This window comes from Rhinoraja longicauda, chromosome 6 (genome assembly GCF_053455715.1).
Source record: "Rhinoraja longicauda isolate Sanriku21f chromosome 6, sRhiLon1.1, whole genome shotgun sequence".
Classification (NCBI taxonomy): Eukaryota; Metazoa; Chordata; class Chondrichthyes; order Rajiformes; family Arhynchobatidae; genus Rhinoraja; species Rhinoraja longicauda.
The window spans coordinates 73,035,753-73,049,332 of NC_135958.1; the positions used below are offsets into that span (position 1 = coordinate 73,035,753).

A 13,580-nucleotide genomic window follows, 5' to 3' on the forward strand; every position below is an offset into this window, starting at 1 on the left:
TAAATAATAACTAAAAAGTTTAAAATACCTCGGTGATGCAACATTCCATTTCCATCAACAAAAATGACCTGGAATATTAATAATATTAAATAAATATATTTATAAGGCACTCAAAATTGTATTAGTATCTATTAAAACGCATAAGAAAAAAGCTTGTAGAATCGGAATATGGAAACAAAATTTGCTTCAATTATATTGAAGTTCAAGAAAGTTTTACCAGAATTTACGCTGCACGTCTAATCTCCTTTTGGAGTCATTTTAAGCAGAGTCATTTCACTCTTTAATCACTACCCTAGCAATACTCTGTGGATTTTAAAGCATTTTATCACAAATGCGGGAGGAGTGGGGGGGGGGAGTGGGGAGGTGGAGTGGGGGAGGGGAGGGTGCTGCACCAATGCAGGAGAGGTTTAGGGCCAACTTGGTCTAGTATATTATTAAAATGAACATGTTAATACTGCGGCTCCCTTCAATGGATTCAGCAATCTTCAGGACTTACTTGCCAATAAGCAATAACACTCGGTCACGAATCATTTCTTAAAACTTCAAAGAGCATTATAAAATATCTACATCAAATAACCAAGAACAGCTGCACATCACAGAGAGAGACTTAAAGTAAACATCATTACCATCTATATTTGTTGTAAATTATGACACATACCTCCACTGAAACTAACCCAGTTTCAGGTTCAAGTGATATTCCTGAGCCACTAAATCTTTCTTCTTGTATCTGATCATGTTGCAATAATTCTTCAATTAAATTAATGTTATCCAATTTTTTTTTCCTGCTATTTTTGCTTAAAGCACGATGCATCCTACATGGCTATTCCCACCCCTGCCCAATTAAAAGCAAATTAGTACTAATCGTATACACAAATTTAAATTGTTTTAAAAACGTAGGCAGGTAGAGTTGATATCTGCAAGCTTGAGTGTATTCTAAAAATTTGCAAAACTCAACTTTTAATTATAAAATGATGTGCTATATTTTGATCACTGAAAGGATGATGCAAGACGAATGGAAACGGGTGACAGACTGTGAGAAAGATAGATATCAATTTGATGTTTTGCATGAATTTCCAAAGATTAAGCGTTATTCTGGAATTCATATATCATCCAAAGTGAAATTAATAAAATGTGTTTTTTTTAAATGCTTTGGAATGCATTGTGGTTGTGATTGTGGTTACTGTTCTGAGAAGACACCATCAGTCTGAAGAAGGGTCCCGACCCGAAATGTCGCCTATCCTCATTCCCCAGAGATGCTGCCTGATCCGCTGAGTTACTGCAGCATTTTGTGCCCTTTTGGTTTAACCAGCATCTGTGGTGTCTGATGAAGGGTCTCGATCCAAAACGGCACCTATTCCTTCTCTCCAGAGATGCCGCCTGACACACTGAGTTACTCCAGCATTTTGTGTCTCTCTGCACTTCCTTGTATTTTTTATGTAAAATCCAAATTGTGTACAAAGAAAAGCAAGCAGCAAAATCAACACCAATTTGGTTAGATGTTTCCTGTCAGATACACATTGATCTATGAAACATATACTTGCACTGAATTTGGTTCTGTTCCCTGTGAATTATCAAGATCTAAAACCATAAGAAAGATAGCTATCAATTTGAGGTCTGAATGAATTTCAAAATGACCTGCTGAATTTACTCCAGCACTTTGTATCTTTCTTCATAAACCATCATTTACAGTTCCTCAAGTGTTCAATCAATGTTTAATGTGTAGGACGCTGGTTTACACCGGATAGACACAAAATGCTGGAGTAACTCAGCGGATCAGGCAGCATCTCTGGAGAAAAGGAATTGGTGATGTTTCGGTTCGATACCCTTCTTCAGATGGTTCTTTATTGGTTCTTTATTGTGACATGTGCAAAAGCACAGCAAAAGGGCAATTCACTGGATGTTTTCAAGAGAGAGTTAGATTTAGCTCAGGGCTAACGGAATCAAGGGATATGGGGAAAAAGCAGGAACGGGGTATTGATTTTGGATGATCAGCCATGATTATATTGAATGACGGTGCTGGCTCGAAGGGCCAAATGGCCTACTCCATCACCTATTTTCTGTGTTTCTAATTCTTTTCTTACATACAGTCCAGTAGAGTATTGCCATGCCTAAGCACAATCCATGATTTGCAAAGTGTACAGAAATTGTCCGAGCCCACATGCAGGACTCAAGACACCATTTTCAAAGTCCAGTCTGCGCTCAGTTCTTTATGTGCGGTAGACTAAATGCACCGGTTGATTTTAAAAATGAAACTATACAACTTCACCATGATGTAAACAAAGAAACCATGTTAAAGAAGTCAGCTTCAGGCAATCTGAACAAGGACCATATCTGTACGAACATGTGCTCTTTATTTTACCTGAGGGAGAAGACTTGGGTCTTTGTGTTGAAGTCTTCTCACTGCTTCTTCCAGGAAGGGTGCCTCCCGGAAAGCCAAAAAGCCTGGGATATAAGGGGCATTGAGACAAACCATCCGGCATTCCTCATAGATTACCTGAGCAATGTGGAAAAAATAACAATTGATGAACACTAAATTTTTGATTAAATGTGACATTTCCTGCATTTTTTTTAACGTGCACACATAGGCACATTCATTTTTGCCTAGTGGTCTTCAATCATTGAAGGACGAGTGACCAATGGTTTGAGGAGCCACGTTCAACAAATGTGGATTTAGGTTTATTATTGTCACGTGTTCCGAGGTACAGTGAAGGGCTTCGTTTTGCATGCTATTCATTCAAATCAGGTAATACTTTACATAAATCCATTCAAGCCAAACACAAGTACAGTAAACAGAGCAAAGGGAAAAATGGAGTGCGGAATAAAGTTTGACCAATGTAGCACAGCAGTTGCAGTGTCTGCTATGACTTAGGTTGGAAAACCGGGACTGTACCCTAGCTCATGGAAGGATTGTGTAGGAAGGAACTCCAGATGCTGCTTTACACCGAAGGTAGACACAAAATGCTGGGGTAACTCAGTGGGTCAGCAAGTATCTCCGGCTAAAAGGAATAGGCGATGTTTCGGGTCGAGATCCTTCTTCAGACTAAGAGTCACCGAAGAGAGACACAAGATGCAGGAGTAACTCAGCGGGTCAGGCAGCATCTCTGGGGAAAAGGAATAGATGTTGTATCGGGTCAAACTGAGAAGGATCTTGACCCAAAACGTCACCTATTCCTTTTCTCCAGAGATGCTGCCTGACCTGCTGAGTTATTCCAGCATTTTATGTCGATCTTCTACCTTATGGAAGGACTGTTCAGAAGTGTGATAACAGAGGGGAGGTTGAAATAGCAACCAACAGTGTCAGAAGCAATGGTCGTTCGCAATTTTAAACATAGATGTTTATTACTTCCCATTTAAAATTAATTCTCTTTTCTATGTCAAGCATCAGCTCCATATGGGCAAGAACTAGGCACTCTCTTTCATTTGTACCTTGTAGGATACAGTATGTTTGACAAATGTTGGTTATTCCATTTCACACTATATTTTTTCATTAAATCATGAAAAATCTTCACTAAAGAGATGATCATAATAAAAGGGAGACAGCAAAGTACGTAAATGCAAAATAAAAGCTGGAAATATCAATCATCATCTGGAAGTCGTGAGGTGTGAAATCCTCAATAAAATTTCAGAGCTCATCTGTTAACAGCTTCTATTTTTTTTGCTCTTGAGCTAATCATTTACAGAAAATTAAAAAAATCTAAGGTAATTGTCTTGCCAAGGCATGATTGAAATTTGTGGTAGATGTTTCCAATGTGACTTGCTCTGAACTTTAACATTGTCTGGAATTAAATAGAAAGATAAATAATTTGAACTGAAATTATTTTGAAATTAAAGTCAGCTCTTATTTTGTAATTACTCACATCCGTAAATTGGAACAGTTTCCATGGAGACCAGTAAAAGAAAAATTACTGAGGGCATAAAAATTGTTCTAACATTTCTAAATTTGGCGCCATCTGCTGCTAGATCAGATATAACTGGAGATTTAACTGTATAATCATGATATAACTGTCTGAAGACCCTGTCGGAAGAAGGGTCTCGATCCGAAACATCACCTTTTCCTTTTCTCCAGAGATGGTACCTGACTCACTAAGTTACTCCAGCATTATGTGTCTATCTAAAAGAAAATGGAGATGTTTTGATTGATTGAAAGATAGACGGAAACAGGCCTTTCGCCCCACCAAGTCTACGCTGACTATTGGTCACCCGTTCACACTAGTTCTATGTTATCCCACTTTCACATCCACTCCCTACACAAGAAAAGCAATTTACAGAAGCCAATTAATCAACAAACTCGCATGTCTTTGAGACCGGAGAACCTGGAGGAAACACACTTGCAGTCAGAGGGAGAACATGCAAACGCCACACAGACAATAGGTACAGGAGTAGGCCATTCGGCCCTTCGAGCCAGCACCACCATTCAATGTGATCATGGCTGATTATTCTCAATCAGTACCCCGTTCCTGCCTTCTCCCCATACCCCCTGACTCTGCTATCCTGAAGTGCTCTATCTAGTCTCTCTCTTAAAAGCATCCAGAGAATTGGCCCTCCGCTGCCTTCTGAGGCAGAGAATTCCACAGATTTACAACTCTCTCACTGAAAAAGACATCCGAGGTTTGGATCAAACCCGGGTTACTGGCACTGTGAGACAGCAGTTACATACTGTGTGTTGATACCACTGGTCCCTGGGAAACACACCATTTGATCTCCAAGTTGGTACGCGCATTTATACTATCACAGTAATGTTCAATTATAAGTTATTATTTATGAAAATAAGAAAATTGCTGGAAAGACAAAGGGTCTTTAACTAGAAAAGTTCAGTTTCTTTTTCCACAGATGCTGACTGACTCTGTGAGTGTTTCCAGCAGTGTCTATTTTCTTCAAGTTGCATTCTTTGTCCCCCCCCCCCTTTGAGTCTTTCTCAAGAAAAAAAATCAAATTTTCAAGATTTTTGTTCTGAACAGATGTTTGATTCATTTTCATCCTGGTTTATAGCTCGCCAACAATGTTTTTCATCTTCTCCCTTTCTTAGCATCTCAGAATTATGTGTGTACAGCCTGAACAAACTCCTCCCTCGCAATACAAGAGACAAACAGCAGTACGGTCCGATATATAAGAAAATAACTGCAGATGCTGGTACAAATCGATTTATTCACAAAATGCTGGAGTAACTCAGCAGGTCAGGCAGCATCTTGGGAGAGAAGGAATGGGTCATATTTTCTTGTCCCCACACGGGTAAAAATTAGCATGGCAACTGCGTGCCCTTGCACTGGATATGTTACAGAGCAGTCACTTGTGAAATATTATTTTTCTGCAAATAATAACAATCAGCTAGTGAGCTGATGCTGGAAACATCTCAGAATGACAGCTCCTGCTAGGATTAAATGTATGTCCCATTTGCATCCACTCTCTCTGTTTCTGATCATCAATCTCATCCCAAACATCTCTGAAGCCCTCGGTCTTTCCAGTATTCAAACTGCTGTATTGATCAAATGAACAACAAATTGCTGCTATAGTGGTGTGCATTTGTGTTCAGTTGTACGCTGTAAGAACAACTCATGAGACAGGTCACTGAAAATGATATCTTTAATTGTCCATATATAATTTATGTACCATACAGTTCTCTACCATGCAAGCAGGTTCAGCACATTATTTTGGCGGCTTCTCTTGGATTACAATAAAATGATTTAGTTAACAATGCTGGATGTAAAGATGTAGACACAAGGAACTGAAAATGACACAAAGTGGTGGAGTAACTCAACAGGTCCGGCAGCATCTCCAGAGGACATGGATAGGCGATGTTTCAGGTCAGGACCTTCTTTAGACTGAGGCTCCATGTCCTCCACAGATGCTGCCTGACCATTTGAGTTCCTCCAGCACTTTGTGTTTTACTCATGACATGGATAGGCGACATTTTGGGCCTGAAAAAAGGATCCCAACCCGCTGACCTTGCCCCTCTGCCAGACCCACTGAGTTACTCCAGCACTTTGTGTCTTTTCTGGATGTAAAGAAGCCTGGTGCAAACTGATTTCAATCTTATCAGAGATAAAGTATCACTCTAAATATTTCATATATAAAACATTCATTAAAGGACACAAAGAGCTGGAGCAACTCAGGAGGTCAGGCAGCATTTCAGGAGAACATGAGTAGGAGACCCTTCTTCAAACTGCAGAAGGATCTCGACCCAAAATATATTCAATCCATGTTTTCCAGATATTAACCAGCATTTGCTGTTCCTTGCTTCTACATGAAACACTCATTGTCTTATTAGGACAATCTGCTACTCCATCTGACAAGCCATAGGGAAGGTTTGCAAAGTCAATAGGTAACTCTAACTGTTCTAGTAGTTATCTCGGTTGCTTACACAGCAGGAAGCTGATGGGCTGAATAGGAACAGTAACGGGTAGCAATGACAGGTAGCTGCAGCAAACTAACAATGCAGGACTTTTTAATCAATGTCTCAGCAGCTCAATATTTAAGTGTTAATACATCCAGTGTTATAATTCTGGCTGGGAAGTTCAATGTACAGTACAGGACGTTTTCACAGTTTAAAAAGCAAATGTAAGCTTCTCTGCTCAACGTGCAACTGTTAAAACTCAGGGAGGACTTTTTACATCTTCATATATTATACCTCTCATAACCCAACACATCAGGGAGGCATGATAATGATTCTGGCTAACAGTCATTGGTGAAATTATCACTTAATTAGTACCATCATCTAAATTTACTCATTTCACCTAAGGCTGTCGACATAGAGGAAGTAGATTAGTAAGGCACTCATAATACCCTGATTGCTTATGGTGTCTATACACAAGATTAGGTGGTTAAAAATTGAACATGACATAGGTTTAAGGTGAGAGGCTTCATGTTCTCCACAGATGCTGCCTGATCCTCTGAGTTACTCCAGCACCTTTACTCAAGATTCCAACATCCGCAGATCCTTGTGTCTCCTTTTCTTCATGTTAGTCACTTCTTACTTTCCCCATTTGCTTTCGCAGCTTTATCCTGACCCTTCCCATCATTTTTCGCCATCTGTTTCTCCTCTTGTGAAGGGCATTGGGATGTTCACAATGTTAAAATATTTCTTTATACCTGTACCTGTAAAAAAAGTATTTAAAATATTGCTATGGGACCTGCCTCAACAACCTCCTCTGGCAGCTTGTTCCATATACCCACCACGCTCTGAGTGAAAAAGTTGACCCTCAGATTACACTTAAGTCTTTCCCCTCACCTTAAACCTCTGACACATTCCATTTTTACCACATAATCTGGAGCGTGGTATAGACACCCATAAGCAATCAGCGTATTTTGAGCAGTAAGGAACTACAGATGCTGGTTTAAACTGAAGATAGACAAAAACCTGGAGTAACTCAGCAGGTCAGACAGCATCTCTGGAGAAAAGGAATACGTGATGTTTCGGGTCGAGACCCTCCCTTGGAAGCGGAGTTACTCCAGCTTTTTGTCTATTTTCAGCGTTTATTGAGTGTGGTACTTATCTGGTTCCTGAAGTGACATAAATCGCTATCACAACAGTGAACAGGACTGTTTTTTGCAAAGGTTGTTAACACACTGTTCGTACATGAAGCAGTTACAATCTTTTCAGGTTTAATGTTTTATTTTACCTCAAGATCAGGATAACTGAGAACCACTAATGAAGCACAAGCATTAACCTCATCTTCTTTGATGAAGGATAAATCCACCCCTCCGACCCGCTCCAACCCTGCAAAGTCTTCATTGCTCTGCCAGTCCTCAGTATTGTGGTCAACCATCTGCTTTTTCAGTTCCACCTGCTGGCTGTCAGAAGAAAGTCAAAATCAGTATTTAAGCAATGAAGCCACACAGTAAATAATTGTTTGTTTTACCAATGACCGTTAGCTAGAATGATGATAATTAATTTAATCAAGCATTAAGCATTTAGAACGTGTCAAAATAGTGAGGCATTGCTGACATTGACTAGAAAAGTCCTTGCGACAATGCTTGAATTTTCGCGCATTGTCAATCAGGCTGAGGTATCATACGGATTATTCTCATTACACACTTAGAAAAGTAGCCTTCATTCATTTTGTTTTACCAATACACATGCAGTTTTACAAATACACACTGTGATTGACTTTTAACTGCCTCTGAAACAGCCAAATAAGCCATTCAGTTCTCGGGATAGAAAATAAATGCTGGACTTAATATAACATAGAATAGTGCAGATAGACACAAAAAGCTGGAGTTACATAGCGGGACAGGCAGCACCTCTGGAGCGAAGGAATGGGTGATGATTCGGGTCGAGACCCTTCTTCAGACATTTGAAGAAGGGCCTCGACCCGAAATGTCACCCATTCCTTCTCTCCAGAGATGCTGCCTGTCTCGCTGAGTTACTCCAGCTTTTTGCGTCTATCTTCGGTTTAAACCAGCATCTGCAGTTCCTTTTCACATAGAATAGTGCAGCACGGGAACAGGCCCTTTGGCCCACAATATCTGTGCCAAACATGATGACATGATCAACTAAACTCACCTGCCTGCACTTGACGCATATCGCTCCATTTCCTGCATACCACGTGGCTATCCAAAAGCATCTTAAAAGCCACTATTGTATCTGCCTCCACCACCACAGTGCGTTATAGGCACCCATCAATGTCCTTATAAAATACTTGCCTCACACATCTCCATTAAACTTTGCTTCCCTCACCTTAAAGCTATGCCTTCTCGTCTTTAGCACGGACATCCTGAGGGAACTAATAGGCTTGGATCGAGTGGATGTGGAGAGGATGTTTCCACTCGTGGGAGCGTCTAGGACTAGAAGTCATAACCTCAGAATTAAAGGACATTCTTTTAGGAAGGAGATGAGGAGGATTTTTTTTTGTCAGAGGGTGATGAATCTGTGGATTTTTTTGCCACAGGGGGCTGTAGAGGCCAATTCAGCAGATATTTTTAAGGCAGAGATAAATAGATTCGTGATTAGCACGGGTGTCAGGGGTTATGGGGAGAAGGCAGGAGAATGGGGCTAGGAGGTAGATCAGCCATGATTGGATGGCGGAGTAGACTTGATTCTTATTCCTTATGACCTTGATATAGAAAGTGCAACTGGGATTAAGTAAGATTGTGGGAATACAAAAGCTCAACAGAAAAAGGAGAAGGAACATACTATCCACCCCCTGCCTCATCAAGGAGCCCTGTCGTGGCATTTTACATGGATCCCATATTGACCTCTTAAGTAAGCTGACCTTAACTCCCGAGTGACAGGTCGCCCTACTCAGACAGCAATTCACAAAAATTTGTGTAGGGATCTATCTCTGCAAGGTTAACTGGGTTGGGAGTGACTTTGCCACATGAGGTGTCTGAATCGATGCCCAGTCACCCATCTTGTTTTGTCCTATTTCTCTCATAGTAGTTATGACATAACAAAAGTTGCATACTAGACAGCTTCTGAGGGCATTTAAGAGGCAACACATAGTTTTTCCTAAATTTAAAGCCAATTTTCATAGTTATACCCACTCATCTAATTTGTTAGACAAAAAATGCTGGAGTAACTCAGCAGGACAGGCAGCATCGCTGGAGAAGGAATGGGTGTGATGTTTCAGGTCGAAACCCTTCTCCAGTCCGATGATGGGTCTTGACCTGAAACATCACCCATTCCTTCTCTCCAGGGATGCTGCCTGTCCCTCTGAGTTACTCCAGCATTTTGTGTCTATCTTCGGTGTAAACCAGCATCTGCAGTTCCTTCCTCCACATCTAATTTGTTAGCTTAATCTATGACTGAGAACTAGTTATTAAAAGGAGCTGGCTATTTAGCTCTATGCACATTCTGCAGGATGATCTCTTGTTGCCATGTGGCACCCATTTAAAATTTGGCCCAGCTAAAGCATTCTTTCAAAGTAATTTATTCAGTTTTTTATTTTTCAGGATCTGGGCTTCACTGACATGGCCAGATTTTCCCAACGGCCAGATAGGTCCAGACTCATTATTGATCTTCCAACAGCTGAGTGGTGCACGAGGTCACTTTAGTGAATAGTTGATTGACCATGTGGTGGGGCTAGAGTCACATACAATCCAGACCAGTTAACGGTGGCAGATTTCCTCCCCCAAAGGATTTTAGTAAATAAGATTAAACTTTCAGAATTTATTTCTGTGGTCAAGAATTATTTTATCTCTTCCCCAAAATTCCAGATTATTTACTGAATTTAAATTCGAAAAGTCCCATGGTGGGATTTGAATTCCTTTTTCTGGATTGTTACTCAAGCTCTTACACTCTGGTAGTTTAACCACTGTTCCACCACTGAAAGAGTACTGTTTCTCCTGAGAACAGGAAAATATTTTGTGGACAAAATAAAAGAAGAATCCATCACAATACATCAAAATATATTAATCCAAATTTTAGGGGGAAAAAAACCCCACAAGAATGCCAGGGAGACTGCACAAATTAACATTAAGATCCAAGGATTAGGAAGTTCGGCATGTCCCTAACAACTCTCACCAACTTATACAGAGGCACTATAGAAAGCATTTTATCGGGATGCATCACAGCTTGGTTTTGGAACTGCTCCATCCAAGACCGCAATTGCAGCAAATTGTGGACACAGCCCAGGCCATCACACAAACCAACCTCCCTTCCTTTGACTCCATTTATACCACACGCTGCCTCGGCAAGGCCAGCAGCATAATCAAGGATGAGTCGCAACCTGGCCACTCCCTCTACTCCCCTCTCCCATCAGGGAAAAGGTATCGAAGTGTGAAAATGCACACCTCCAGATTCAGGGACAGATTCTTCCCACTTGTTATCAGGCAATTAAATCATCCAACCACAAGCGAGCAGCCCTGAATTACTATCTACCTCATTGGTGACCCTCAGATTATCTTCAATTGGACTTTACTGGCTTCATCTTGCACTAAACTGGCACAGAGTTGTCCACTTGGTGTGGGAGTGACAGCAGGTTCAGCAGGCACTGTTGACACTCTAATCCTTTATTTCTGTTCTTTCAATGGTGCACGGTGGCGCAGCGGTCGCGCTGCTCCCTCATAGCACCAAAGACCCGGGTTCGATCCTGACTACCCGTGCTGTCCGTACGGAGTTTGTACGTTCTCCCTGTGACCTGTGTGGGTTTCCTCCAGGATCTCCGGTTTTCTCCAAAAACGTAAAGGTTTGTAAGTGAATTGGCTTCTGTAAAATTTCTAAATTGTCCCTTGTGAGCTGGAGTTAGTGTGTGGGGATCGCTGGTCGGCGTGGGTGGGATGAAGGGCCTGTTTCTTCATTGTATCTCTAAACTAAACAAAACGTTATTCCCTTTGTGTCTATATGCTATAAATGGCCCAATTGTAATCATGTTTTGTTTTTCAGGTGACTGGTTAGCACACAATAAAACTTTTCACTGTGCCTCGGTACACGTGACAATAAACTAAATTAAACAAAGTGCATCAGTTGGGGAAAGGTTAAAGGAGAGAGTGGGGCCAGTTTTATTTTTGCAGTGTGGTAGATGCCTGGAACATGCTTTCAGAGAAGGCGATAAAAGCAGATAACATTGTTCAAGAGGCATTAAACCCAAAACAAGAGCAGACAGTGGGTGGAGGGAAGTAGACCACGTGCAGGCAGATGGGGGATTAGTTAAAAACATATGGAACTACAGATGCTGGAATCTTGTGTAAAACACAAAGTGTTGGAGGAACTCATTGGGTCAGACAGCATCTGTGGAGGGAATGGGCAGATGACATTTCAGGTTAGGACCCTTCTTCAGATTGGGATTAGTTAGACCAGGAAGGTGGTCAACACGGATGTGTTGCTGTGCTGTAGTCTGGGATAGATACAAAATGCTGGAGTAACTCAGCGGGCCAAGCAGCATCTCTGGAGAAAAGGAATAGGTGATGTTTCAGGTTGAGACCAAGATCAAGGAAAATGTAGAATAGAACACTGTTAACTAGGTAACATTGAAGCGACAAGTCCCGTATGTATAAAATTTAATCAGGCGGACAGCCAGACTGGTCGGAGACCCCGATTAAATATTATCATGTATGTTTGTTGTCACCTTCTCCTAGCTAACAATTATTTGTTCTACATTTTCCTTCATCCGCATCTCCTTTGATCTCTTTTTCACACCTTATCTTTCTTTATCTCTGGGTCTCCATCTCCCCTGAATCTCAGTCGGAAGGTCTCGACCCAAAACGTCACTCATTCCTTCTATCCAGATGCTGCCTGTCCTGCTGAGTTGCAGTGGAGGACCACCAAGGAGGGAGGGGAAGAATGGAGGACTCGGCATGGGGGGACTGCAATGAGGGAGGTGGGGGGTGAACAATGGAGGGCCCAGCGTGGGGAAACCGCCATGAGGGGTCATAGGAAGGACAATGGAGGACCCAGCGTGGGGGGGACTGCCGTGTGGGAGATGGGGGGAGAACAATGGACAATAGGGGGGGGGAACAAAGGACAATGGGGATCTGGTGTGGGAGAACTGTTGGGGGGGGTGGGGGGAAAAGGAGGAGCCGGCGTGCTTTGTAACTTTGTCAGCGCCGTAAGTGGCTGCTATTTGTATATATTGTGTATGCAAGCAAAGAATTTCACTGCCCAGTCACATGTGACAATAAAGTTTGCCTGCCTTCCTTCCTTCCATTTTGTGTCTATCTAAGGTGTAAACTAGCATCTGCAGTTATTTCCTACGCGATGCAGTGTAGGGTGCTCCATAGCTTTCCCTTTCTTGAACTAGAGGGGAGATGTTGATGCTGCAGTATCACATCATCTGCTTTACCCCTCTCTGTTGCTCGGTGGCAGCCCCAGTCACGTGACTGGACAGGGCTGCCGCCGTCGCCGCACAGCATTCTGGGATTTGTAGTCCATTCCAGTCCTCCAGCGGCCCCAGTGGCGGCTGCGACCGGAGGGAGGCCTTACTCGCCGCCTCCCGGCAGCGCAAACCGCCCACTGCTGGGAGCTGAGCAGCTCGATGTGGGCGTCTTCTCTCCCGCTGAGTTCCTCCAGCTTTCTCATGTCTATCTCATGCTTCGTTTGACGTGGTGTAGAAAGGGAAGGCGGGGCGGGGAGGGGCCTGTACCTCTCCCATTGCCGGAGCTGCTGCTGCCGCCCGTCCTCACCCTCCCGCGTCGCCAGCATCGCCCCTGCTTCTTCCGCGTCCGCAACGCGCATGCGCCACCGCATAACCTCCCCCCCCCCCCCCCCCGACCACAGAGGCTGGATAGTTCAAGTTTAGTTTATTTGTCACATGCACATACACGATGTGCAGTGAAATGAAAGTGACAATGCCTGCGGATTGTGCACAAAAAAGAATTACAGTTACAGCATATAAATAAAGTTAATACAGAGTTGCAACACATTCATACTCCTGCACCTATTATTCTATGAACTGCTCCCATTCACTCATTAATCAGATGATCTCGTTTGCAGTTTATCCCAACGGGGGAGAGATTTAATAGGAGCCTGAGCGGTAACCTTTCTCACACAAAGGGTGGTGGGTGTATGGAATGTGCTGCCGGAGGAGGTAGTTGAGGCTGGTATCAGAACGTTTCAGAAATATTTAAACAAATACATGGATATGACAGGTTTAGAGGGATATGGGCCAAATGCAGGCAGATGGGACTTTTTCAGTCAGAGAGTTGTA

At 42.4% G+C, this 13,580-nt stretch overlaps 1 protein-coding gene across 3 annotated transcripts in view; it reads right to left on the minus strand.

The window, feature by feature from the left end:
- The window catches only part of LOC144594946 (endonuclease V-like), a 79,999-nt gene extending 66,907 nt beyond the window's left edge, over positions 1–13,092 (minus strand). The window contains exons 1-4 of one of the 3 annotated variants that reach the window (XM_078401885.1): positions 13,017–13,092; positions 7,617–7,788; positions 2,360–2,494; positions 29–68 (exon numbers count right to left, since the gene is read on the minus strand). In XM_078401885.1, the coding sequence (XP_078258011.1) occupies positions 29–68; positions 2,360–2,494; positions 7,617–7,788; positions 13,017–13,075 (406 nt within the window). In that variant the 5' untranslated portion in view covers positions 13,076–13,092. Of the gene's footprint in view, positions 1–28; positions 69–2,359; positions 2,495–7,616; positions 7,789–8,674; positions 8,731–13,016 lie in introns of those variants that run through there. The other 2 variants (XM_078401887.1, XM_078401888.1) reach the window with 2 other exon arrangements.
- Positions 13,093–13,580: the final 488 nt, after the last annotated feature.